The sequence below is a fragment of the Mesitornis unicolor genome, unplaced genomic scaffold, assembly GCF_000695765.1.
Source record: "Mesitornis unicolor isolate BGI_N332 unplaced genomic scaffold, ASM69576v1 scaffold6761, whole genome shotgun sequence".
Taxonomy (NCBI): Eukaryota; Metazoa; Chordata; class Aves; order Mesitornithiformes; family Mesitornithidae; genus Mesitornis; species Mesitornis unicolor.
The window spans coordinates 1-18,749 of record NW_010164360.1 but is presented as its reverse complement, the minus strand read 5'-3'; the positions used below and the strand labels follow the sequence as shown (position 1 = coordinate 18,749).

At 38.3% G+C, this 18,749-nt stretch overlaps 1 protein-coding gene across 1 annotated transcript in view; it reads right to left on the bottom strand.

Moving 5' to 3' along the window:
- Positions 1-18,202, bottom strand: part of UBL3 (ubiquitin-like 3) — a 54,954-nt gene extending 36,752 nt beyond the window's left edge. The window contains exon 1 of the mRNA XM_010194282.1: positions 18,176-18,202. Coding sequence (XP_010192584.1) covers positions 18,176-18,202 — 27 coding nt within the window. The remainder of the gene's footprint in view (positions 1-18,175) is intronic.
- Positions 18,203-18,749: the final 547 nt, after the last annotated feature.

Sequence of the window (18,749 nt, the reverse complement as noted above, 5' to 3'; positions counted from 1 at the left end):
CTCGTCTTTTTATAAAGAGAGTGTGTTTTCCGCTACATCTGAACTTGCATGAACATAGGCTATCGATAAAAGGGATGATCTCATCTTCTCCCCTTTACTGGGGTCACATCTAGTGAACCTAACATCATCAGAGGAGTGGTTTTAAGGTGGACATATGGAAGAGCTTTGGGGAAATTTCTGGCAGATTATTTCTCCATCGAATCACTCAGTGGCCAGTTCCTCTTTCGACTCTGCGTGACCACTAACTAAATCCTACTATAAGGATATGGTGGAAACATGGCCACAGAAGGGCAAGTGTTATATAGCCTGTCATGTATAGACATAATGACCAGATGGGAAAGCAGAAGGAGAAACCAAATTGCCAAAACACAGCTTATAGCACAATTTTGTCCACTGGTTCATCAAAACATTTGAATGAGGCATTAAGTGCTTGGTTAGGCTGTCCACTTGCCAGGAACACAGATAAATGGGCTGTCTTGCAATCACCTTATATACCCTGGTTTTAGCTACAAAGCTTCCAGTGAGACTTTGAAGACAAGGGCTGGGGCAAAGGAGATTTTAAAAGCATAGATTTGAGGTCCTTGATCTTCCTTGAATAAGCCTCTGATGAACTGGGCCAATAAAGTTAAGCCAAAGCAAACCATGTACAAACAGCAGGGGCTGGATGCAATTAATTCTCAAGTTCAGTTTATCCAACTGACACATGCAGAGAAGAAAAGCAAGCATTTCAAGTATTTCGATTCCATAGCTTGATTAGCAGCACAGATGTCCTCCATACAATAGCGACAAATTCTTGTTCTCATTTCATATGCTCATCTACACTCCAGAGACATAGCAAAATGCTACTCCATCAAGCTGCACTGAAACAGAGTGCTGCTGTTCTCAGAAGATCAGAAAAACGAAGCTGGACAGGATGAGAATATACTGGCGCATTCATTCAAGACTCTGAATTCAGAGGTTTCATGCTTTTAAGTGGTGCAGACACCTCCAGCTAACTCTGTGATGAAGAATAAACAAACAAGGATTTCCACATGAACTGAAGCCAAATCCTTTCCCAACCCAACAGTCTTAACCTTACAGACCAGAGTGAGCCAGCAAAAAGAGCTTTGCCATTCTAAGTGTGAACGAGCAGATGCAGCACACAGTATATTCAATGGAAACCCAAACCAGAAGATACAGTGCACTGCTTCAGGTAGCTGCTTCAACTGACTGCTGCAAGATTCTACTTGGACATTATTTTACAATTTTAAAAAAGCAAAACTCCTGTGGAAGTCAGAAAATGAACTTCTAAAACTACATTTTAAAGTTACAGTCAGCTCTAAATTGCAGTCAGTGAAGAGCTGGTTTCTAATTCTAAACCATTTTCTGCATTTTTTTTTTCTGAATACAGGTTGTTTTGCTGCAAATTGAGCAGCAGAACAGAATGACTAACTGACCTGCAACAGTCTTCTTTCCAGACTTTTGTAAATACCATTTTTTCCCTTGTCTCATCAGCCCTTATATAAATTATAATTATGCATAATAATAACATAACACAAAAATTTACCTGGTCACCCTGACACCATTATTGAATACGTCTTATTTATCATTAAGATGAAATTTTAAAAGAGAAAATAATGTCAATAAACTGCATTATCATCCTGAAACATTCATCTAAAAGAAAATAAAGTTACAAAAGGCTGTATCATCTCCCAGGGATAGATAAAGAAAAGAGAATGCCAGACAGATTAACTAAATGCCACCTGGGTTAGATGTCAATAGGATTAGAATGGACTTTGGGTTGCAGATAGCAAATATGTCCACGTGCCTCATGGAGGGTTCAGTGAGAAGGCACATGTCCTGTCCTGTGGAGCAGCTGCAGACCTAAGTAGGAGAAGCTCAGCATGAGCCAGCAATGTCCACTTGCAGCCCAGGAAGCCAACCATATCCTGGGCTGCATCAAAAGAAGCATGGTCAGCAGATCAAGGGAGGTGATTCTGCCCCTCTACTCTCGTGAGACCTCACCTGGAGCACTGCGTGCAGTTCTGGGGCCCCCAACATAAGGACATCAAGCTGCTGGAGCAAGTCCACAGGAGGGCCACGAAGATGATCAGAGAGCTGGAGCACTTGTCCTATGAAGACAGACTGAGAGAGTTGGGGCTGTTCAGGCTGGAGAAGAAAAGTCTCTGGGAAGACCTTGTAGCAGCCCTCCAGTACCTGAAGGGGTCCTACAGGAAAGCTGGGAAGGGGACTCTATCAGGGAGTGTAGTGAGAGGATGAGGGGTAATGCCTTTAAACTGGAAGAGAGTAGATTTAGACTAGATAATAGGAAGAAATTATTTGCTGTGAGGGTGCTGAGACACTGGCACAGGTTGCCCAGGGAAGTTGTGGATGACCTCTCCCTGGAAGTGTTCAAGGCCAGGTTGGACAGGGCTTTGGGCAGCCTGGTCTGGTGGGAGGTGTCCCTGCTCATGGCAGGGGGTTGGACTGGATGAGCTTTAAGGTCCCTTCCAACCCAAACCATTCTGTACGACTGAGGAGAGCAACAGGGGAAATGTTTCAAATACATTCCTCAGCCAGAGACTAAATTTAAGGAAGTGTCAGACAAGCTAAAGAAGTCTCAGATCAAAATTAAAAAAACCTCACAGAAAGCCTACTGTGTTATTCTTAAACGCACGCCTCCACCCAGGCAACAGTGCAAAATGGACAGCTGGCTAAACCCACCTAGGAAAAAAAAGCCAAGCTTCTGGTGTATTTAACAGATGGTGGCACAGGTTACGAAATTGGTCTTTGCTTCAGACTCCAAATATAATTTTTAACATAACTGAGATACAATATTTAAATAGCCCTAGAATATTTCTCAAATAAAATAAAACTAAGCATTTACTGCAGTACATGCACATGTTTCTCTAGGTTATATCCTATTCCACATTTCTACTGACTGAGAAAAAAAAAAATCCACGCTCAGAAAAATTAGGAGCTTTAGAGTTACTTTCTTGTACTTCAAGTAAAAAAGATAAAGGCACGTCAAAAAATAGGCTAGGGGTATGCCTGAACATTACATTGCTTGTTAGGAAAAAAATCCAAAAGAAAACAAAATTTAAAAAACCCCTTCCCGTCATTCATATATCCACCAAGCTGCCTTGGCATGTAATGCCATGCCACTGCATCCAGTTTTCACAGAGAAAAGAGCAATTTCATCATCTCTGTTGCACACCTGTGGTTTGGGAGGAAAGAAGACTTGTTTGTTTTAAATAAAAAAATATAATTCCCTTTTATTAATTCTTAACCTTTTCGCATGGCATAGAGAAAATGAAGGCATCTTCTCAGAAAACACTGTTGCATTACAGATTTTTCTTAAACTTGCAAATAAACTTCTGTCAGTCCTGTGAACTCTTCACCAGCAGGTCCAATGGCACAAAAGTCAAGCTCAGCATGGGGTCAAGTTACTGTTAAACGTAGAACAGCCCCATGTTTCACCAATTTAAAAGCAAAGCAAAACACTGAAAATAACTGCATAAATGCAACTCTTCAGTCTAATTTAAAAAATCTAATATTTCTACATGTTTTAGTATCGAATTTGCTTGCATAAAGAGACTTGACTATTTCTGGAAAAGTAATGTGAACATTATTAAACTTACAAAATCCAAATACCTATCATTACAGATTAGGCAGGCAATTCTGCCAGCATAGATAGCATGTTGACACTACAAACATGCGTGAGCCTTAGTTTAAAGCCAGCATGATAGGTAGGCTGACCTTCTCTTTAATACATTACACCAGGTGAAAAATTCTCTTCCCAAAAAAATTAAACCTTAAATTTTAACACTAAACATAATAATTTGGACATTCTATCCATAGACAGATCACTATTAGCCTAAAAATAATTGATTAATCATCAGTCTTCAAAGAGAAGGAAAAATAATTAGACAGGGACATACATGTGCACAGATTTGGCAACAGAATGCTTTCCAAAGCATGGAAATCCAGAACTAGGTCACAGCTTTATCCAACAGATCATTTTCAGCTTAGTTTGAATAATAAAAGTCTTTTGAATAAACTGCCTGCATTCAACAATCATTATATGCTCATCCACAAATAGAAGTCTTATTACAAAGCGTACCAGCCCATGTATCCACAGCAGAAAATGGATGGAGTTGAATGAATATACTTGTGGGCTGCTATTTCTTTGCTTCTTTATACTTTTTAAAAATCTGATTCTTCAGGTCAAGCGTTATTTCCAGGGTTCCTGATTTATCAAATCTACTTCATGAATTTTTGATTCAACCCTCAGTAATGAAATCTAGCCACCCAAAATAAGTCTCCTAGAAGCACAAATGCAAAGACTAGTCTTGTTAAAGCACTGAAGGCTATATTTAGATATATATCCATTTACCATATAGAGATTCCTCTACATTAAATACCTCAAAATATGAAGCCTTTAAGCAAAATCAGATGTAGCTTGGATATTGTTTCCTCTTTTACAAATACTACAACATTTTATGCTGGAAAGGTTTCATTTATGATCATTAGATTTCTTCATTAACTTAAAAAACAAACAAAAAAACCCCTCTATAAAACCCCCATATCAACAAAACCACAAAACCAGAAAATAAACCACTACACACAAAACTAACATTTCAAAACTTAAATTGAGCCAAAGCAAAAGTGCTAACATGAAACATAGCATAAAGACTTCATTCGATCCATAACTCAACCTTTGGCAATACATAAGTATCAAAAGCTACTCTCCAAAATATAAACCTAACATGTCTTTTTCAAATTACAGGTATGAAATTTACTCCAGTATACAACAGAAACCTTGCTAGGGCAATGATAAGAAGCTTCCCTGGATTTGTATCTTATATAATGCCACAGAATCTTCATTATTTAATTATGTAAGCATAATTTTTCAACCCACTTATATTCATTTCTGCTCTGAGGATATGAAACGTCTTGCAAACATTTCAGGCCAAATGTCAAGAGAGACCTGTCAAGCTTCAAGTAGTAAGCCTCTTCCTTTTAATCTAATATAAAAAAACCATATCTGACTTTCTTTGCAAGACTCCATTATAAAAAATTTAGTATCATTAAAACAACATAGCATTTGTATAGACAGTATTCTTTCTTTCCCACTACACAAGTGTGATTACACACTTAGGCACCAAAAACACTGCATTTCTGCTGTGATGTTTAGAATAGACCATTCAAGTCCAATTTTATACCATGAATTACAAAGTCGATGGATAAAGCACTTTCAAGGACTTTATAGACAATATTCAAAGTTAACCCAGTTGTGCAGAAATATTCATGGTTTTGGTAACTTAAATTACTTCTAAATTCACTGTGATAAAAAAATGGAAGTTGAGACACATTAACAGGCTGTGTTGAACAGCTTAGACTGGATCGCACTTGGCAATGTTATCTGCGATCACACAGTACCTACTCCCCACAACAGGCAGGAGTACTACAACTATGCACATTTCCATGCAGTTGTAATTAGGGGAAGATCTACTAGTCTAAAAGGAAAGACATGTATTTTGAACGCCAGGAAATTTTCCTTCTACTGCACTGCCCACAATCATAGATGTGAAGGTTTTCTGTAGGACATAAAGCCAGTAGAACTGTGAATTACTGTAAATTAAAACATTTCACGATTTTGAAGCACTACTTAATTTAAGCTGGGAAAAGGCAACCTACCAAAAACCAATAGGATAATGTTGCAAGTGAGGCTCTACAAAGCTCCAGCAGCTCAAAAGAACTACCTAAGAATTACCTAAACGTATACATTTAGTGCTATTTTTAGGCACTGTGAAGTACTCCTCCATACTGCTCCTCTCAAAGGGTATGGGTCTCCCCTAACTCCTGTGTCATTGCTGTCTGCTCGCTCTGGCCATCCCGGACACGCTGGCATGTGCAAACCAGCGCCAAATGCCACATTCAGGCAACTGAATCAAATCTTCAACGCCCGACTGCTTTAGAGCTTAAAAACTACTTTGAAACAATTCAAAAGATTTCTCTTCCCTATCCCAACAGCTCCACAGACACTCCAGAGTTAGCCAATACAGCTTTCAATAGAGCACCACAAAACAACCATTGGCTTTACCCCAAAGTTAAAGACAGAACAAAAAGACAAGACTACTATATTTTAAGATTCTGAATGAGTGATTTTTGTATAGGAAATTTCAAACTCCCATAGCAAAAAGCTATAGTTCTTCCTTAAGAAAAATGTATTCCATTTTTTGGAACATGTTGCAATCTGGTTTTATTAGAAAATCTATTATGTGATACAAAAGACTGCAGAAAATGCTGTGGTTATTCAAGTATAATTCTCTGTCTTCCATATCTCCTGCAAAACAATGTCTAGTAAAAGGAAAAAAAATATTTTTGAATCTGCGTTATTAGAGGCACTAACTACACCAATCTTCTTTCCCTCTGGTCTTCATATCTATGTACTAAGAACTAAAAGATAAAACAAAGAGGTTTGTATTTTCTTCAGAAGAGAACAACAAAGGAGAACAAAATCACCTCCTAACCACATGTTCATTATAAATAAAATTCATAACCTGGGACACTCACTTCAGCATCAAGTCAGGACTGGGATGCAGCAGTCAAATCAACTATAAAAGGCAGGAAACTACTTACCTTCACTCCACCTTATCTGGCACTAATCAGCATTCTGAATTATTCACTTTGGTACTTGCCTTGTTGTGTTTTTTTTTAAGCTGAGTTTGAAATTTACCAAGCAGCACATTTGTAGATAAAGGCACTGACTGATAATCATTCTGTGCTCTATGGCTAGGAAAAGCTGTCCTTCCTACATTTTATTTCATAAAAAAATAAATACAGAATTGGAGGGAGATAATTTAAGAATAAAACTAAATCCCCACATCCTTGAACGTCGGAAACTGCTGTGGATTTGTCTTCTTCACCTGAAATTGCTTCAGATTCAAACTGATAGCATGCTATTTGAAAAGCAGGAACATGAAAACTGACAGCTACATAAAGTCAACATTTGATAATAAAGTGCTCAGAATTTTAGTTTCTTTGAAAGATCAACAGAAATATTCAGCAAAATCGTGTAATTCTCAATCAGTAAGAAGAGTAGAAAAAAACTACTAACATAGTCCCACAACAAAGCTGGTACGAAAACCAGCTTCCCCTAAAACATTAGCCTCAAAACTGGCTTCTTCCAACTCATTAATGAATATAGGTACAACCTTTCTCCAAATGTTCTTGAGAGAATCTATCAAGATATAAATATTTGACTTACTTTTGCATCATTTTAATAAACTCACTGTCCACAACAAGACTTCTGGAATAACACCTTCACGTCAGCAAAGAGCATATTAGCTTAACTGAAATGTTGGTACAGTCGTGCACTATGACTACTCTGAGCATCCAAAGCTGACAAGCACTGAAGATGCACCAGAGCAGAGCTGGCCAGACAAACTGCAACAAAATTTGACTAAAACATACAACGTCATTAATAAAAAAATATCTTGATCTGGTTTGAGTTTCATTTCTGACTGCAGTTCAAACGGTAGGACTTCATTCTCTCATTCTCTGCCACTCTGCTGCAGAGCTATCCAGTATGAGCTTCTTTAAGTGAAATTACATTCCACAATATCCAGTTTTTGATAACCTCTCCTCTCACAGATCTTCCAAAAATAAAGGGATTTTTATTAAGTTATTAAGTTTATTTTTGCTACTTGTTAAGGAGACTAGTATCACAGGAAGGCTCAAGATTTCATTAAGACGGTAAGGAAGGTAAAGCACTGATCCTGTCTCTGAACAATGAGGAGATGCTGAATAACAAGAGGGGGGAAAGGGGAGAAAGCATGCGGTTCCGGCAGAAGAGAAAATTATGCATTTATAGCACAGGATGGATAAATATTGTCAAACAGTCCTAATTCAGGTATTTATGACTGGCTTTGTATTTCATTTTACAAGTGAAAAAGTTCCCTCTTCATGTGAGTTTTCTAAGTATTACATAAATAGTGCTATGGTACATATACCAATGCTCACAGTGCCAAAAAATACAAGATAAACTGTATTCGCTTAAAAGCCACAAATCTCTATTGAAAAAGACCACCTCAGCTTAGAGGTGCCGGCCTCTTTATAGAGACATTTTACACTCTTCATAGTCAATTCAGGGAAAGATACAACTGCAGCCCTGGAGTCCATCCCCACCAAAACTTCATCGATTCCCCACTAAAATCTTTCCAAGTCCTTAGTCAGAAGAAACACAATTCAAAGGCCACCATCTCCAAGCTAAAACAGCTCTGCAAATACCCACTGCCACCTTCACTGGAGCCCTCATCACAACCCCTCTTACAGCTTATCTAGCATTGCACCCACTGCCGTGGATATTTCAAACCTCCAAATAATTTTAAATATATGCAATTTAGGAAAAAAGTATTACTCATTTCCAGATTTACATGAAATCCTGATTCATATGAAACTATACTGGCCAGAGGCGATAAGTAGACAGAAATCAAACACAGTTGGAGTTTCTCTTTAATAACAGACTGTAGTAGTCTTGCTATTAGTTAGGAAAATGAGATCCTCAAGACAAACTCAAATTTCTCAGTAACAAGCTGTTCTCTTGGTGCCAGATCTGACATATTGTACCTTAAAACCCTGGTCTTGTGTCTAGACAACTAGAAATACTCACTAGCGTCTTTTTAAGGTTGTTTTTTGTTTGTTTGTTTGTTTGTTTTGAGATAAGAGCTTCCCTTCCTTTGTACTTGAGCTTGAAGTGAACTAGCAGAGCTGACACTCACATAAAATACTTATCACATCTTTAAATTTTAAAGGTGGTTTTTAAAACAGATTTTCTTCTTGCATGAAGAAAACACATTACAACACATTTTGGTACAAAGCTTTGAATATTCAAGTCAAACAATCCCTATATATTTTTACAGCCAAAGGCAACATGTGGGACAAACTCCACCTCACAGAGTTCCTGACCAGAGATACAGTCAAACTAGAATGACTCCAAGAAATATTATCATGACCTTTGTGTAACAGGGAAAGCAATGCATGTCCTTAGATGTTCACAGGAACAGCTAAACCACAGATTCCAGTGACCCAACCACACTGACCAATGCACGGCTGACCTCCGGCAGGGATTTACCTGCAGCAACTACCAGGGGGCAGCTACAGCACACACATGATGCTGCACCACAATTAGTTCTGCTTAATATAGGACATTGCAGTCCAACAGTTAAAATCCACAAAATTAACACAAGTGAAAACTCAGGAAGTCCTCGTAAGAGAGAGCATACAAATCTATTGAGAGAAGAGCTTTTTAATTATTCTTATAAACATACAGAAATACATCCTCATCACCACTTAAGTGCTTTAATATGGGTATTGGAAGTTATTAATTTCCTGTGCAATTTCATTTTAATTTCATTATTACTGAATGATATGCAGTTATGGAATGGAGATTTAGTCCCCTCACTTAAAATCTTTTAATAAAGCTTTCTGAAAGTTCGGGGTTTATTTTTAAAAATAGCCATACAAGTACACAAAGAATAAATTGCTAAAACATGCGAGTCCAATGAAGTTTGTTTCCATCACAAATCAATAACTTGGATTCAGAAGCAAGAACTAAGCTTTCACTATCAGCTGCTATGATGTGTAACTCCTTTACACAGATTAAAAGTACATTCATTCACAGGCAAAATGTCATAAATATTCAGATTGAATACGCCCCAAGTAACATGGTGTGCATCAAATACAACCACAGAATACTATTCCAAGAATTAAGTTCATTTTGATGTTCATGCCACTGCCCATACTAACATGAATTCTATAATTAAAAAAACATATATAAAATGCTGCAACTAGGCATTTCAGGCTTTAAAAGCATACAAAGTCAGTCCCTTATAGTATATAAAAGATAACCATGTCTTAAAAGTGTCAGACAGTATTTAATATTAAAAGAAATACTGAAAAGGCTACTATCTTAGATGAAAGATTTTATATTAATATAATTTATAATAACTTTCCTGAGGCTTACTAGCATATGCCACATATACTCACATGTAGATTGCCACTAATCTACCTTTAAGAAGAGTATCTTAAATTTACACCCCAGCTATGAAAGACTTTTGACTAACGCTACACTTCACTATTTTATCACTATTCCATTACTTCTCTATATTAAAAACATATGTCAGATTCTGGAGACAGATGAAGCAGTACCATCCAGAATATAGGTTAAGTATCAGAAACAGATTACAGTAATGTGGATCTCTGCCAGACCACAAAGCACCACCATATAACTCAACTGAGGAGATACCAACCAATGCTACAGTATATGACTTTGAAGTACTCTTCTTTTTGAGATTAAACACATTGTTCTTTTTAATCTCTGAAAGAAAAACACATTTCGTTTCCCTGTGTTTATTTTGAAATTTGTAAAACACTTTCATCAAGTGCTTGAGAGAATTTCTTACACAACATGAAACACTGAATATTCCATAATGAAGACCACAGAAAAGCTTCCAGAAGAGCTCAGGACTACACTTAAAAAAAACACAAAAAAAACCCCACCAAAAACACAATCTCACGTAAAAAAGGAGCTAAACTTTCATTCCCATCCAAAATGCCAATAGATTCACAGATTAAAATCCAGTTCCCCAGTTGCAGCTAAAGAGCACTCCGGGATAAATCCACCTTTGTTCCTAGCAGTGGTCCAAGCCATTGCCATAAATCAGATTAGCCTGAACCCCAGTCTGCGCCAGCTCTCAAGAGAGCCTGAAACTGTCACAGTAGGTAGACACCAAAACAAACATTTCCAGATTGCATCCCTACTATGAGCATCAAGCACCATTCTGGTAAACTACATTCCACTACGGCACCGATTCATTTTTTAGTAGCAGGAAAAAACCTACCAAACTCCTAGGCAGGACCTCTGTTTTTCCTTGGTTAATTTATATGGGATACATAAAACTCAAGAAGTTTCTTGCTTGTTTCTGTCTCCATAACAACAGTATCATGGAACAAAGTCTCAGCTAAACTCTACCACAAACTTTCCATTTAACTCTAAACTGAATCTCCCAAATAATTTTAAGTAAAAAAACAAAACAAACCCACAAATGTCATCCTGCCCTGGCAAGCTACTTTCAAATTTCTTTACAGAAAGTGGTAAAAACTACAAGATGTTGATGGCGGTGTCACAGCTGTGTAATCTGCCAAATCTTCATTTTACACAAAGTTTCTATCTGTCGAAAGTACATACAACAATTTTTTTGATCAGATTTCAACATACTCCCAGAGTCTTACTAGAAACTGAGACAGGGCCTTCACTGTGGATGGTATACAAGCAGCAACAAATGTATCCTCTGTTAAGGAGCTAAACACAATCCCAGGCAATGACTCCAAAATACACCAAATTTCCACAAATACATAAAAGTAGTCAGCTGCAACAACATTTAAGTATTTCTGCAGAACTATACTTTCGAGACCTAGCAGACTACAAGTGAGAAGGTCTTAACCTTTTCTATAAGTGTTGCTCTCAAAAATAAACAGAACTCCCAAATAATTTTCTCTGCATTCTTAGAAAGCCTGTTTAGCAACTTCTCTCCCCCTTCAAATTTCTTTTCAGATTAAAAAAACCATAGTATTGAAGTGCATAATGCTATCTGCAGAACCTCAGCTGATGTCTCTGCAACGTTTTTTGTTGTTCTTTTTTTTTTAACAATTCTTGCAGGGTGTTGAGTCTTCATTCTTGCACCAGTATTTCCTCACTATCATTGCTTGTAACACTTGGTGGTACATCTGTGAATTTAAATTTGTCTGGAGGTATACCAAGTGAAAAAATGTTGCAGTCATACATATGTTGCAGAACATCTTAAAGCAGTAGCAGAAGCTGCCAAAAATTGAAGGCAGTCCTAGCAGAATTTACAGGGTAATTTTTAGCAATAACTGAAATTCAAAAGATAGACCTCTAAATTACATTAAAACTGATGAAGGTTTTGGAGTTCAGATTTGACATGAGAACAATGACATTAAAATTTCTTATTGAAATATTTCTTATTGACACTGCTCATTTTCCTTCTAAAATGAAAGCACTGTACTCAATCATATCCCTTTAATAATTATGGTAAGCTAAAGTTTACACATACAAAACTGTGGCAGGGAAGGCTTGCTACTTCAGTAGGCTCAATTAATTGCTGTAAAACTAGACAATGTGGAAAAGAGTATTGATCAGCAGCTCTGCCTTTCACCATAGCTAGAATGAGGAAAAATGTAGTTAGTGGATCCAATACTGTACAAAGAAAAGACTGAAAATAAACTGTACTATCTCTTTTACATAAAGCCACAAGAATGATTAGTCACATTCCAGATATTTCTGGATTCCTGCAAGCTAGAGTAGCACTCACAGGCTGAGTCAGAACAGAGCTCTCCATTCTGCTCAGTATTGCATAAGCACATATAGAGCCATCACCAAAAGTTTACATTCTGACTTTTACTGAGAAACAAACCTGACTGACCAGAAAAACAAAACAAGTAAATCCCACATACTGCATATACCATGACCATGGCTTTCAGCATTCACAGAAGTTGTACTTGAGAAGAACTCTCAGTCAAGAAACAGAAAAGCATGCCCTTAGTAATTCTGTTTACAGTATCATAAAAATATTGCTTACCACATCTGCTGCAAGGACTATATTCAGACAGGCTAATTTCCTGCTACAGCCCTAAGCCAAGCCAAGGAAGAGAGTTATGGGCTTTGAACGAGCTAAAATTTAAGTTTAGATACACACAAACAGCCATCACAAGCTCCAAGGTGAAATACAGATTACCAGTACCTGAAGCTGTCCCTAATTCCATATCTGAGAGGTGCAATTTGTCCCCATTCAGGTCCTGACTGAGCTGTCCAGTTCCCACAGATGGTGTCTGGCAATTTTTTAACATGCAGAATTTAACGTCCCTGCTGTAGAGGTGATCACATGCAGACACTCAGCATTTGTTTTTTTGTCTCTCAGCCCTGCTGAAACCTGCCAGCAGCTACTGCTGGCTTCCCAGCATTCCTGACAAGGGAGGAGTTAAATGTCCTTCGCTACACATCCCCTCCAGTATTTCATGGAATTGGACAACAAAAGTAGAGACACCCCAATTCAGGTAACAACAACAAGGCTAGGTGGCAGGAAGGAAGAAACAATTTACACTGTCAGCCTACACTTCCATCTTAAGTACAGTGCTGCACCAAGGCCCAGCATAAATATCAATCATTATCTCATCCACAGCTCACAACTGGTCATCCCCAAAGAAAATGAGATGAAGGACATGCTAGCATTGTTTCAAAATATGTTTACTGTGTTAGGATGCTGAGGAATTTCCATTACAGTGTCATATATAAAAATGCCAGCCATAACTTAAGATATTTCTTTTTGGTTTTCAGGCAAATAAGTGAGACATGTTTTAATCTGTGGAAGAATAAAAAAAATGTGGAGAGGTGAGGGAAGTGGTAAATAAAAAACATTTTGAAGTATACCCACATATATATATTTAACATCAGCTTTGACAAGTTTATCCCTGGCCACTGCTGCAGATAGCAGAGGAGGTTCTTCATCTTATTACAAGACACACACTGCAATATGCTACAGAGGCTGGTTCAATATATAGGGAGTCAGGAAGGAGCTTCTTCAAGCTTCTCTAACACAGATCCCACCAAGTCCTTCTCCAAAAAGAAGCAAAAAAAAAAAAATAAAAAACTAATCACTGAAGTTGATAAAAGTTAGGATACACCTGTTACTATCAGTGAATAATAACAGCGAAAATAAAAAAAAAGGAAGCAAAAAATATCCATACAGGAAAAACTGATAAGCTATTTTTATCTCTGAATGTAATACATTAGAACTTTCCACATGTGGGTGTAAAAATGCAGAGAAATAATCAGACCTTTCTTATTAAAAAAACCTTAAGGGACTAACTTATGACTATATGCACAAAGGCTGCAATAATTTTCAAAACCACGAGAAAGGATCTACTGAAGGCAAAAGGAAAAGCAGTTAAGATAGAAGAACAGAAATGCATGAATTCTTATATTTTGTTCCAATACATTAAAATGCTACGAGAGAATAAAGCATTACTGCACTTATTATTCTTAAATGTTTAAACTGAATGATGGACAACAAAACTCAGCTGCCATACAACCAGCTACACCTTTGAGTCCCTCCTGTCAGAATCATATTGTTGGATGCCAGCATTCTCCTACTGATGCAGCATGGGTTACAGTCCATCCTTTTCCCCTGGCAGTCTCTATTAATATGTATTAAAAAGAAAGTCCTTATATATGTTAAGCTATTCATCACCATTCTATACTAAATTTCCCAAAAAAACCATGTGCACACAAATTTCCACTAATAAGACATGAACTGAGCAGGGTTTCTATTTGTTACTCTTCTTCCACCCATTGCCCCCTTTCTAACCTTGTCCATCTATATCAGTGCTGTAGACCACAGACCCCAATCTCCTGCATACCTGCAAATCTCTCACACCAAACATTCAGTTTTATTTAAAATAATCTTTCCCATACCATCTCTTAAGTATAGCATTTGGATTCAATAGCTGTACTAAATAACAGCTAAAATAGAAAGCCTTTAACTGATAGATTTCAGTGTTCTGCTGTTTATCAAATGCAAAAAAAACCCCAAATCCTAAACAAACAAACAAAAACCCCCACTATGGGCCAAAAGTACAACTCTCCATTACTACTCAGACAGAAACAGAACTTGATATCCTAGAGGACATGCAAAGAACTGCCCAGGAAGAAAGTGTTGGCAGAGCCTTTTTGTACCTACATAAAAACCACCAATACAGGAAACTGCAGACACCATAATATTTTTCAGTCGTGCAGGCCTGTTACTGTGAATCTGTAAGATCCCTGAAGAAATACAACTGTAAGAAGTACTGTAGGCACACAGAATACAGAGACACAGCTTCTCAGACACTTGTGATAACTCCACTGAAATAAAAGGGATTATTCCATTGAGTAATAACTTCTAGACTAAGCATAGGCTTTTCATAGCTTCTTTTAAGAGAGTCAGCTACAGTGTTTAAACAAATACCAAACCATTTTAATTTGGTCCACTCAAAAAACAAACGACCCCCCTCAAAAAAAAAAAAAGATCCAGTGTGATTAACTTCACAAGTCTATAAAGCAGCTCATGTCTCCTTATTATTGCAAAAGAAATACAATTTGCTAACAGCCCTGCAGTTATTCAGAGTCAAACTCTAGCTGCTACCAAACGGCAAAACTGATAAATTACCTGATGAAATTACTGAACATATTCAGATGCCCCGTTGCCACTACAATTGCCAGCGCTAATGTGAAAAAATAAACAAAATTAGGCCCTAGATATGCAGTATAATGTTCAAGCACTGCCACATACCTATCTAGTCCTAATGAAGTTAATGAAACTAATCAAGCAGAGAGGTGAATATTAACAGGTTTCATTCCAGGAGTGGAGTTTTAACCTGCAAGTAGCACACACATTGCTAAGGAATAATGCACCACAAACTTACAGTAGCCGGAATGTGGTTTGTCACTATCCAATTTATTAGTGGAATGCAAATGATAAAGTACTGTGTTAATTATTTAAGAAGTGATGTTGAAATGGCTAGCTGGTAAAATCTGCTGTAGTTCTGGAAAGAAGTCAACTAAATGTCAGAGAAAAGGAGGCTGGATCAAATTATGCCTACATACAAGTACAAAGCCTACTAAAGATTGGATAATTTACTATGAATTTATGTATAGCAGATTCTTCCCAAAGGTCGGACAGGAAGACAAATTAACACATTTTTAAGAAGCTGAGACTGTAATAGTTTTATTATTGTCATGAGAGGGTTGGTTCATAAAGTTTGAAACATAATTATTACAAGACTTAAGTAATTCACAGCAGCTTTACTGAGTGTGATGGAGTCTTCGTAATATGACACTCCATCACACTGATGCCAACTCCTACAGAAATGGGAAATCATTTTTTTGTAAATGCAAATTACACAGTGGGTGGATAAGAGAAATGCAAACTGCAAAACCCTACACTAAATAAAAACATATATAAACAAGGTGACAGTCTGGTAAGTGCTCCTCTTTAAAGAGCAATCAAATAACAATCCCATTTTCTTTCCTGAACAAGCTCCTTTGAAATAAGAAGGATGGTGACAAAAGGAGACCCAAAATGGGTTTTCAAGTGCTCTTTGTTTTACAGAGCAATATTAGCTGTATTTCTACAACAGACTTCAAACTTTCAAAGAGAAACTGCAGCTAATAATGCAGAAACTCAACAAAATTATCTAACCTAAGACAGACCTGAATATGTCTATTTATTCAGTTAAATTTTACCGACATGGGTAATATCTTCATTCACATGTTTTTGTAATGACTCAGTATTTAAACATCACTATGTATAACAAGCTTCTTCCTGATTTGAAGAAACAGAGCATCGCTAGGCCTAGCTATTCCTGTCAGTGATATTCTCATTATGTCATAACAACAGAAGGAAATAGTTTTCACAGAAACAAAATAGTATTTTACCCATCTTAAAATTCGTATATTTTGCAAAAAAATGTCAGATGTCAGACATCGCAAGCCTAGGGGAAGCAGGATTCCCAGGCAGGACCTAGAAACAGCAGAGGTGGTGGTGTACGGAGCCCGAGGTGAGAGGGAAGAGGAGGAGTGCTTCATCTTCCTGACAAGAGACTCCTCCAGGCAATTCAAAAAGCAGCACCAGAAGATTTGCATCTCACCCTCCACAGCTAAGGAGAGGATTTATGTGATACAATGCTAGACAGGCACATGTAAAGAGGAGGTTCAGGATACTCTAACTGCCAGAGAGACCCTAAAAAGAAATACATGAAAACTGAGAGTTGAAAGGATTTAAAGTCAGAGGCAATGCTCTCCTCATCATCTCTTTCTTCCAGGGAGCAAGATTTATTTATAGTATTTGAGAAAGGTAGAGGGGGGAAAAATGAAAAGGAAAAAAAAAAATGGTGAACTTAAAATCATATTTGATCATCCTCTGTATCTCACTGTCTCTGCTTTTTTGGCAGAATTCACTCATTTTGACTGCTGTAGAAAAGCTGTGCACGAAGCACTGAAAGTAAGCAATTAAAGGACAGCATTATTTCACTAGCCCATTTGCCATACATATGCACCATTTATTGTATATCGATGGCTGAAACAAGGGTTACTCGGTTTCATTGTTATCACTACCGGGGCAGGTTTTACTCGCAAAACAGAACTTCATCCTGAAAGGTAGAAAAAAGCATGGACAAGCCTGCTGCTTTCAGAAAAAAAAAGTACATTTAAATATGAACAGTCGTGGGAAGATACGTGAAAATACTCTGCCGTAAGAATAAAGACCTAACATACCAAACTGCAGCCACGACTTTTTTTTTCCCTCCCAATTAAGCGACTTATAGAAATATATACAAATGGGGAAAGTCGTGCTGAAAGATTACCTAGCCGACCTGATTCGTGCCCTGCTATATCTTCCTATTTTAAATGTAGCACAGGCTGAAGTACAGACCGCCATAAGAAGTACTAGGAGTGCCCTTGAAAAATGTCCAGATTGCAGCTAGTGCACAAAGGACCTCGCCATGTAAATAAGGGCACAAGAATTTTTCTCTCGTTCTTGACCCGGCAGCAAGTGAAGAGATTAACTTCCCATCCACATCGGAAGACAAAGCGTCAGTAATAAACAGGCGAAGTTTGGGAGAAGAAAAGGAAGAAGGGTGAGACTAAATTTCAGATAGTTTAGAAAGGAAAATCAGAAAAACGGCTCGAGTAAATAATTCTGAATGCTCTACATCGTATTCCTCTGTCCCTCAAAAATGCTCGGCAGAGCTGGGCAGCACTGATACACGAAATAAGCCAGAGCAGTCATATATGAACTGCCACGGGTAAGAGAAAGCAGACATCCCCGCTTGCCTCGCTACACAGGAGGCGATGCTGCAGATTTCTCACTCCACTACCAAAAAGCGAAGCAGAACCAGCATCTAGGGTGGGGGGGTATTAACTGGCAACTTTTTGTTCCTTAAATATGTAACCGAGACCTTTCGTTTGTTTGTTTTTAATTCCCAAGCCCCTCTTCTTTCCATCTTCTCTGCCAAAACAGGCCAAAATAAATGTTATCCCGTAATAACACTGTTAAATAAGGAGTAAAAGACTTACCATATCAGCTGGAACGCTGCTGGACATCTTGACGTAACCCTAAATGGCTTAATATCAACTTAAAAAAAAAAAAAACCAACAAAAAACCACCACCAAGAACAGCCTGCCGGAGATCTTCAAGAAGCAAAACCGGTGTCAATGTCGGAGGCAGCAACTTCCACGTCCCCTACGAAAAAGAGGTGCCCGAAGTGCAGCGGGTAAGACGGCCGGCTGAGGAGAAATATCCAGAGGCAAGTGGAGCCGGGGCTGTACCAGAGGAGCCAGCGGGAGACCAGAGATGGCAGCAGATCCCTGGCAGCAGCGGCGGCAGCAGCAGCACCAGCGGTGCCAGGTAGATCAGGCAGGACTACACCGCCACATGAGCTGCGTGCGGGCTTTTTCCCCCCTCTCTCCCTCTTCCTTCTCTCCTAGCCTTGACAAATGACGACGGGATGATTCACGGGATAATGGTGCGTCCAAGTCACCTCCTCAGTCAGCGCAGGCGACCCAGGCAGGCAGGCCCTCGCTCCTGCCCTCGGCAGCGGGGCAGGGGTGGGCCCGGGGCCGCTGGGGAGTACTCCGGGCTTCAGCCCCC